The 9,704-nt window shown below is 35.4% G+C and overlaps 1 protein-coding gene across 16 annotated transcripts in view; it reads left to right on the top strand.

Moving 5' to 3' along the window:
* Positions 1–9,704, top strand: part of EHBP1 (EH domain binding protein 1) — a 350,789-nt gene that overhangs the window by 278,182 nt on the left and 62,903 nt on the right. For 8 of the 16 annotated variants that reach the window (XM_085019090.1, XM_085019086.1, XM_085019087.1 and 5 more), the window contains one exon: positions 8,138–8,285. In XM_085019090.1, the coding sequence (XP_084875216.1) occupies positions 8,138–8,285 (148 nt within the window). Of the gene's footprint in view, positions 1–8,137; positions 9,492–9,704 lie in introns of all 16 variants that reach the window. The other 8 variants (XM_085019092.1, XM_085019089.1, XM_085019085.1 and 5 more) reach the window with 2 other exon arrangements.

Below are 9,704 nucleotides of genomic sequence, written 5' to 3'. Positions count from 1 at the left end.
TTTATAAAAAGGATGCAAAACCACATTATTTGAAATAATGTATTTTTAAATTTCGTTAAAGCTTACTCCATGAAAATGTGTGTAGACATTTTTCTTAAATAGAAAGATTTTTCAATCTGTATTCTTCAACTGACTAAATAAAAATATCTAATGTTATGCAAGACACCCTTTGGTGGGTAATGATCTCAGCAGCTACACTGACAGTTTCTCATGTTCTAATTCACCTTCACAAATCGAAGGCATCATTTTTTGGCTAAAGTAATGTCAGTCGGTGACATTTGCGGCAAGTATAAAAAGGACCCCCCATGGCAGCCATTTTTATTTGATTCTTAAGATCCAAAGACTGCTGAAAGAACAATTGAATAAAGTTGAGGATTGAAGAAGCTTGATTTTCTTGTTCTCTGTGAAATGAAACTCTAGTCTTTTTCTTTCTCTTCCCCTTAAAAGCAAAAGTCTGCTAGGGGGTTGTAGCTGTGTCAAAGCCGCTGGGATGCCACTGCTGATCACTTTAATTACTACGACTAAGGAGGATAAAATTAAAAGTAGCACCATTGAAGCAGTGGAAGAAAGCTTGCCTAGATGTCGGTGAACTGTGAAATATAAAAATTGCATACCAATACATTTTTATGGAAAGGAAACAAGGAATTACATTACTTATTCTTGAGGAGTTTGTCCTCAAATTGTCAAGTTTTACTAGTGCATCTATCTATGGCAGATTGTAGACCATTTTAGAATGATAAGGAAAATAGAAACTTGAGGACATGCTGTACAAGGGCTAAATATTTTTTTTAGCTTATGTCCAAAGTGGTGGTTTCTTATCCGTCTTCTATATTCAAATATCTTAAATCTGTGTGTTGAAATACAAGCTTTTTGCATGCTAACAGGATTTTTGCCTTATCCTGAAGACATTAGCAAAGAGAAAAGTAAAGCTTAAATGTACTGCATTCAGGACTTTTCTGAAGGCTTATTATTTAAAGTCAGGAGCCTAAGTTTTAAACGAATATAAATCTTAGTTCCTCTTCATCTCTCTGTATTCAGTAGCAGAAAGGGGGATTTGTATAGTGTCAGTAAAAAACTATTGTCTTTTTTTTTTTTTTTTTTATTGATAGCAGTGAGTCCTCAAATAATTTTCTGAACACCAGTCATGTAATAGATACAGTCATGTAATAGATAGGACCGGTACTTTGAAATCAGACAGACACTGATTTTAATTCTTACTATGCCATTTACAAGGTGTATGACCTTGGGCAGTATATTTAAGTGAGGTTCAATTTCTATCCAATCAGGCTGATAGGGGTTACCTCATAGAGTTGTGAATAATATATGTGACAACATGTGAAAACACTGCACAGGCACACAACTAATATTTTCTCAAATACACAGCTTCTGTCAAACCCTCTAAAGTGTACATCCATCTTAAAAAGGCTAGAATATCTATATAACTCCATCTAACTCTGTAAAGTAATATTGTATAAAAAAGTGAAAATGTCATCTCACCACATTCTTAGAAATATGAAGCCTAACTACTTCAATTTATTTAAGTTTATTTAGACTAGACAGGTAAGTGACAGATACATAGGTTTCCTATGTATTGAATTTTTCAAGTGTACTTTTTAATGATAGCAGATTCCTTTTATTCTTTTCAGCAGATATGGTAAACAAATGACTTATTTACAGCTGTGAGGTGCTATCTTCTTTTGAATGCAGAATGGTCAAAACCAATAATGCCTATCTGTACTTAAGTAGGTTTAGGGAAACCTACTCATTGTCAGAAATATTCACATATACGAACATATAAGAATAATGAAATAATCATCACCCTACTCTGTGGTCATTGTATTCCTTTGACATGAACAATATGTCTCTTTTGAGTAAAAGATGTATACATAGGGTTGTTTTTTTTTTTTTTTGGCTATCTATTCTTTAAATATTTACTTTAAAAATTTTAATGGATCTTATATATAAAAATTAAAATGAAATATTTTACTTATAATGAATCTGGAAATTAATAATACTATCAATTTAAATTGCATAATCATTTTCTATAATTACAAGCTTTTCCTCCTAACCTTAACAATTAACTTCTGTTCTCTCAGTTGGTTCTTTGTCTTAAGGGAACTTAATGGGTGAAAAAACAAACAACACAGTTACACCATCCCACTGGAGAGCTCTCTGCCCAAGCAGAATTGTCTCTGTGGTGTTAGGACATTAGTAGAAAAGTAAATCAAGGCAATCTGATAGGGAACTAGAATTCTGTCAATCAGGCTCAAGATTTTGTGCTGTGTCCATAAACTTTGTTTACTGTAGGGTTTTATGAGTTGTAACCTGCCCTTGCAGTCTGTTAATGAGGCTAAATCTTGCTACTTGAGAATTGAATTACAGCACACCTCTGGGCTAATGGTTATAAACAGAAAGTCCCATTAGGGCTGCATTCTGATTTGTTCATTTGCATTTTTTTCTATTGTATAGAGAACAATGACGGGTAAATAAGTACAAACAAACAATTTACATGGAAATTGATAAAGTGTCCCTAATTAGTATTTAGAGTTGGTTTTATTAATGATTGCCTGCTTTAAATTGCACTCTTGGTAAGCTCTCAGAAACATTAGCAGATGGGAATATTATTGAGGGAGGAGGGCGAGGCAGTAACTGGTAAGAAAAAATTAGGTTCCCATTTCATATTCAGAAAGGTAGAATCATTTATTTCGTTTTAGCACAGTTAAGATGACCCAAGACCACTTCATCTTAGTCTGAATCACCAAATTCCAACTCTGCAAGAAGTTATTATTCACGCAGTGAAATTCTCTTAAACCTAGTTGCCTGAGGCATATCAAATAATGGTTTTTATTAGTGCTCTTAACTTTTCTTAAGTTTGAAAGATGAAAGTTTAGTAAAAGCTCAATTTTCCTCAGTTGGTCATGTAATTTGATACTTTTCAGGATCAAATAGTTTGAAGGTGAAGAGCAGGGGCCCTGTAGTCAAAAAGACCTGGTCTGGACTCCTGGCTCTGACATCAGTTCTAGCTGTATGACCTTGAACCTCTAAACCCAAATATTCACATCAGTGAAAATAGATCGGATTGTGAAAATTAAATGAGATCATACATATAAAGCACTTAGCACATAAAAGCTCAAGAAATATGAGCAACCATCACCAACATCACCATTATCAAGCCTGCATTTCCTTTCATTTTCTAAGTTTAGAAGTATTAGTAATGAACTGAGGATTTATGTATATTATTCTTGCATCTTCAGTCTCACTCTGCCCAGTATGTACAGAACTCTAACTACAAAGAAGCTTGTATTTCTAAATATTAAGAAAATTTCCTTTGAATGTTAGATCTCTCTTCTTTCTGCCCCAGGACAACCACCACCCACCATAGAAGTCTACTATCTCATCTCTATCTTGCCTTCATCCAAGATTTTTTAAAAATAATTTTTATTACAGTAGTAGTACATGTGCATTATAGAAAGTTAGGAAATGAAGACAGATTAAAGGAAAAAATATCATATTTCCACACTCACATATCTTCACCATGACAACTTTGTCAATAAGCTTCCAATTCTTTTTTTGGTGATAGATATATGTATTATCACCAAAAGACTAAATGAAGTTATTACTGTGTAAACTATTTTTTCAGTCAAGTTGCATTTTCTCTCATTTAATACTATGATCTTATTCAGATTCCTCTAATTGATTCAACAGTATCTTTTATAGCTGGTTTATCCAAACTAGTATCTAACCCAAGACTATGCATTGCATCTGGCTAAGCCCCTTTTGTTGGTGGGGACAGTGATTGGTTAGTTGTTTTTTGTTGTGTGTTTGTTTTCATAACTCTCTCTTGTTAAAATGACCAGGTCAATTGTTCTAAATATCCAGCTTTCTAGAGTTGTTGGTTGCTTGGTTCCTTGCTGTGTCATTTGTCATGTTTCTCTATTCCCTGTGTTTATGATAAACTGGAGATTATATCTAATGGTTTATTAGTAGATTCACTTTAGACATTTGGGCTAAAATATTATAGTGGTATTCATTTCATGTACTTCAAAAATCAAAAAGCATATAATGTGGTTGACTCAATATTAGTGATGCTAAGACTGACCACTGGATTAGTGGCCCCTAATTGCTGATCTTCTAATCTCTCCATTTACAGTTAGGTTTTCCCTTTGCAACAGGAAATAATCTATAATCTATATAGCATTATTTAAGCATAATAATGCTATTAAAACAAAGAACTCCAGACTTAATGGTGTAAAAATTGTTTTTATTCTCAGATTCTGTGGATCAAGACTTAAGATAGGGCACAGTGGGAATGGTTTGTCTCTGTTCCTCATTGTCTGGGTCCTCAGCTGGGAAGACTTGAACAGTTAGGGGTGATTCAAAATGGCTGAGGGCTGAGATCATCTGAAGAAGGTTTTGTTCACATGTCTGACACATGGGCCGGGAAGACTTAGGCTGAACCTAGCTGGGAATGTGGACTGGAGCACCTGCATGGAGCTTGGGATTCTAACACTGAGACAGCTGGCTTCCCAGAAAGTACAAAATGCAAAAATTTCAAGAGAACCGGGAAAAAGGAGTGTAGCCTTTTTTGACCTAGTCTTAGAAATCACCTGCAATGCTTCTACATTCTATTGATTATATACAAGTCCCTAAAGCTGGACAGCATTCAAAAGAAGAGGAATTAAATCCCACCTCTTGATGAGGAAATGGAAGCAGAAAGCATGTGGGATGGGATGGATATATACCATTATGGCCGTCTTTGGAAAATACAGTTTGCCACAGTGTAATATGAATAACCACTTCTCCATCAGACATTTACCTAAGAGCTTTGATAATAGTTCATAAGCCTTGCTAAAAGCAGTCATTCTTTTAGGAATGCCAAAAAAATGTTTTTATAATTTTACCTTTTTGAAATTATTATCATAGCTAGTATTATTTTGTAAAGTAGAACTTTCTCTCATTGACTGGGACTATTTAGTTACCCTAAACTTCCCTTCCCACTGGAAAGACAATATAAGTGCTTGATATTTTTCCTCATTACTAATTTTCAGAAGTTATTTTAAGAGCTGCCTCAAATGAGTTTATACATCCTTCTAAGAACTTTTTGAATATCATAATGAATTTATAAATTTTCATTGATTCAGTGTGTGATTTCTTTGATTCAATTCATTGCTGTCATTCTTTGTTTGTTTGTTTTGGTACTGAATTTTTTCAGTTTGTCCACTGGGAGCTTTAGGCGTGTCTCCAGGTCCATTTGATAACCTTGTAAGTTTCTCCCCATTAATTTTGACAACTCTCAATTCTAGACATCTCAATATTTGTGAAAGAATTGCCTGGGCTTAAACTCCACCAATCTAATGATATTGCCTACTAAATTTGATCGCCCTTTTAAAATAATGTTCAGACCTATTAAACTCTTTAACATTTACTGTAGTCAATTACTCCCTTTTTCATGAAAGCCTCTTCTACTTTGATTCTCAGGATACATTAGTGTTCTATTCTCCTCTTTTTTCTCTGTCTCCTTATCCTCTTTTTATCTAAATATAGATCTTCTCCAGGTTTAAGTTAGTAGCCCTTGTTTTTCTCTACAGTATCTCTTCAGGTACTTGCATATATTCCTATAACTTCAGCCATTTGCTCTATAGGCATAGTTTGACCTCACTTCCTGGCATCACTTTTAGTTCCCAACTACTTACTCATACCTTTACTCAAATTTCCAACCAGCTTCTCATATCCAGTCTATCTTACCCAAAACTTCCTCTCCTTTTCTTCTTATATTTCCTCTCAGTTTTTCTATTTCTATTTTTAGTGCCTCAGCTCTACTCATTGCCCAGGTTGAAAACTTATGATTCAGCGTTTTTCATCCCTGTACATCTAATCAGTACAGGTACCAGTTCTACCTCTGTATTTCTTACACTTGTCTCTCTCCATTCCCATTGCACCATCCCAGTTCTGAATCTCATTATGGTTTCCTTGGACCATTTATAAGAGCCTCCTAATTAGTCTCTTTCTAGTCTTTCTATGCCAGCCTATTGTATACACGGTTATCAGATTAATCTTTCATCTTTCTCAAGTACACCACTGGTTGGTCATTTGCCTTGACCTCAAAATTAAAAAAAAAAAAAAAAAAAAAAAAAGACATACATAAAAACAAACCTTTAGTTGGCCCTCATTGTCTTTCGAATAAAAACAAAATACTTCACCCTGTTGGACTGGGCCCCTACAATCTATCTACCCAGCTTTGTGTTTATTGCCTTGTCTGTCTGTCTTTTTTTTTTTTTTTTTTTCTTTTATTAGGGCTGCACCCATGCACCCATGGCATATGGAAGTTCTCAGGCTAGGAGTTGAATCAGAGCTGTAGTCGCTGGCCTACAGCCACAGCAACACAGGATCCAAGCAGTGCCTGTGACCTATGTCACAGCTCATGGCAACCACAGATCCTTATCCCACTGAACAAGGCCAGGGATCACACGCGCAACCTCATGGCTACTAGTCGGGTTTGTTACCATTGAGCCATTATGGGAACTTCCTGTCATTATTTTTGCTCTATGCTCAGGAAAAACTAAACTACATATTTTTCCCCCAGTATACCTTCTTGATTCTGTGTCTGTGTATTGTTCCTACCTCCTAGTCTCTCCCACACTGACCCACGTAACCCATTTTCCATCTTTACTCATTCCAGAGTAACCCATTTCCATCTCTGCTCATTCTGTAGGCCCAACTCAAAAACCATGATGCCATGATGCTTTCTGCTTGTCTCTCAGCCAAAAAGATGCTTTCTTTTTTCTGAACTCATGATACATTTTGATCACACCTCCTTACTCTGACTGTTTTATCTTTCCCTCTATATTTTAAGCATTAAGAGTATAAATTATAAGTTTTCATGCCTGAAATTTCTAAAAAGCAAGTACAAGTACGAAGGTATGTGCTAAGGACCAGAGATCCAAAGATAGATCAGATCTAGCTCCTGCCTTCAAGTAGCTCAGTTCTGCTGAGAAGGAGGCATTTGTAGAGTGTTGAACTTGACAAGAATTATTTTAAAAAGTGATTACACACACACATACACACAGTACTATAGTAATAGAGAATAAGGAGGCTTTCATTCCACAGTGGGGAGGAGAGAAGAATAATCAGGGGGAGTTTAGTGGGCTAAGCTGAATCTTGAGGAATGAGTAGGAATTAAGATGAGAGAAGAAAATTCCAAAAAAATGAAATGATAAATTCACATCCATGAGTGCATGAAACTACGTGATACAAGCAATTCCGTATATATAGGTGTGAGGTTTTATGGAGATTGGGAAAGGTTAAAGGAAGATAACTACACAGATATGCTGGGGCCAGATTATTTTGAGGCTTTGTTTTATCATAATGATGCTTTATCATATACTTTCCAGTTTACAAAGCAATTTCTCATTGATTATTGGCGATTCATAATGACCCTTTTTTTTGGAGGCAAAACCTATTTTAGTTACTTCTCTATCATTTTTAGTTATTTTAAATATCAAAACCCACATTAGATTTTACTTTTCCTTCTCTGTGTGCATCCTGGTGTAGGGAGAAAGAAATGGGGATAGTACATCAGTTACTCAAGTCGTATTTAAAAACTACCAACATGGATAACTGGGACTAATGTACTATCACCATTCCTGCTCTAACTCCCTAAATATACCGTTTCTTATATTTGATCAAAATGACGCAGCAGCATTTTCTGCTATCAAAGATATCTTTTAGCCAGTGCTCTATGCCTTGACCAGAAAATAGCCAGTTACATTCGAGTCTTTAAAAATGAGGTATTAATTGAAATTCTGTTTTCAGTATTATGACTTTTTTCTATAAGCTTGATTGTTTTACTAATAGTAAATCCTGCTATTTTCTCTGTAATTATATTGCCAAACATTCTTTAAAGGCTAGTTTGAATTTTTAACAGACATTTTAATACAATAATTTGTAAATGTTTTCTAAAAATCTGATTCTTGGATGTCTTTTAAAAATGGTGTGACATCCAACTGATATAGAGCATCCTATTTATAATGTGGGCCAAGCACCATGCTGTAAACCAGTTACTATCATGATGATCAGATTGAAAATGAAATTGCATTTCTGTCAATTACTGAGTTGGCAACTGTTCAATATATCTTAGCAGCAAGATGAAGAGCGACGTCGGCAGCTGAGAGAGAGAGCTCGTCAGCTAATAGCAGAAGCTCGATCTGGAGTGAAGATGTCAGAACTTCCCAGCTATGGTGAAATGGCTGCAGAAAAGTTGAAAGAAAGGTCAAAGGCATCTGGAGGTGAGCTAAAGAATCTTGTATCATATTCTACAGACAACCCAGAAATCCGCAATGGACCTTTTGGGACTTTTTATTCTTACTTCAAAATGTTGTGCATCTAATACTTAAAGTTTCTAGCCTATTGATGTGCTGCAAAAAAACTTAAAGAAAGCATAGTAAATCAGAAGTTGACTATTGCCATTCCAAAATCAACTCTTTGGCAACTCAAGAAGTGCTTTGATTATGGGTAAGTATGTAAAGTACTCAGGAAATACTAAGAATATGATATTGGAGAAAATTCATATGGGCCTTGCTTTGTGATTCTCTATGATGCCTCATTAACTGTGTTAGAAATGACTAATATGCAAAGTCCAACATCTAGATCACAAGACTTGTTACTGGAGAGCTTTGGCATGAAAGATTTTCACTTTGAACCAGATATTTGGAACATGGTCTTAACATCACTCCAGCATTAGAGCCAAACAAGTCCCATATGCATTTTTTTTTTCTTAGTCTCCTTATTTGAAGAGGGTCTTTTTCAGTATCTGTAGTAATTATCCTAAGCTTGATGTTCAGACAAGGACTACATACATAATTAAAGAGAATTTTAATTTTGCCTCTCAGTGCTCAATTTGGACATCTTTAACTTGGAACTTTTTACATTTTTATTTAAGAGTAGTATATTCAGGAGGCCTGTGGGCTTTTTTAATTTCAAAGGTGTGTAACCTATTTATCTACCAAAACATGCCAGGTACTTGTCCTGAGTTAATCTTAAATGCTAAGATCACCCTGGAGAGTAGGCAAGTGAGGACTCGAATAATACCTTAGAAAACCGAAACAAAGGAAACAATTTCTAGGTCAATGATAAGTTTCTTCAAGGTAAACTGAAACTTACTGCTGTTATTGTTAATTGATTCCTTATATTAAACTCTCACTGTTGTAGAGCATTCCAACTAATGACTATATCACCTTCTATCCCATAAATATGAAAGCTGTTTTCCCAAACAGCTGTGTATCTGTCCATCTGGTGTTCTCAGAATGTTTGTATCTTAGTTAAATCCTTCATCTTACCTTTTCAGCTCCTATCATACAGAATTTTTTTTTTTGTCTTTTTTTTTTTGCCATTTCTTCGGCCACTCCTGCAGCATATGGAGATTCCCAGGCTAGGGATCTAATCGGAGCTGTAGCTGCTGGCCTACACCGGAGCCACAGCAACACGGGATCTGAGCTGCATCTGCAACCTACACCACAGCTCATGGCAACGCTGGATCCTTAACCCACTAAGCAAGGCCAGGGATCGAACCTGCAACCTCATGGTTCCCAGTTGGATTCATTAACCACTGAGCCATGATGGGAACTACCATACAGAATTTTTATTATAGCTTCTATACTCACAACTGAAGTTTCATAGTGACAATAGTAACTATTCACAGTTATTTT

The sequence above is a fragment of the Sus scrofa genome, chromosome 3, assembly GCF_054392235.1.
Source record: "Sus scrofa isolate SSC_HxYL_T2T_F1_AM1 chromosome 3, Sscrofa_HxYL_maternal_Yorkshire_Landrace_v2.0, whole genome shotgun sequence".
Lineage (NCBI taxonomy): Eukaryota > Metazoa > Chordata > Mammalia > Artiodactyla > Suidae > Sus > Sus scrofa.
Note: the sequence above shows the minus strand (reverse complement) of the source record. Positions and strands in the feature narration are given on the sequence as shown.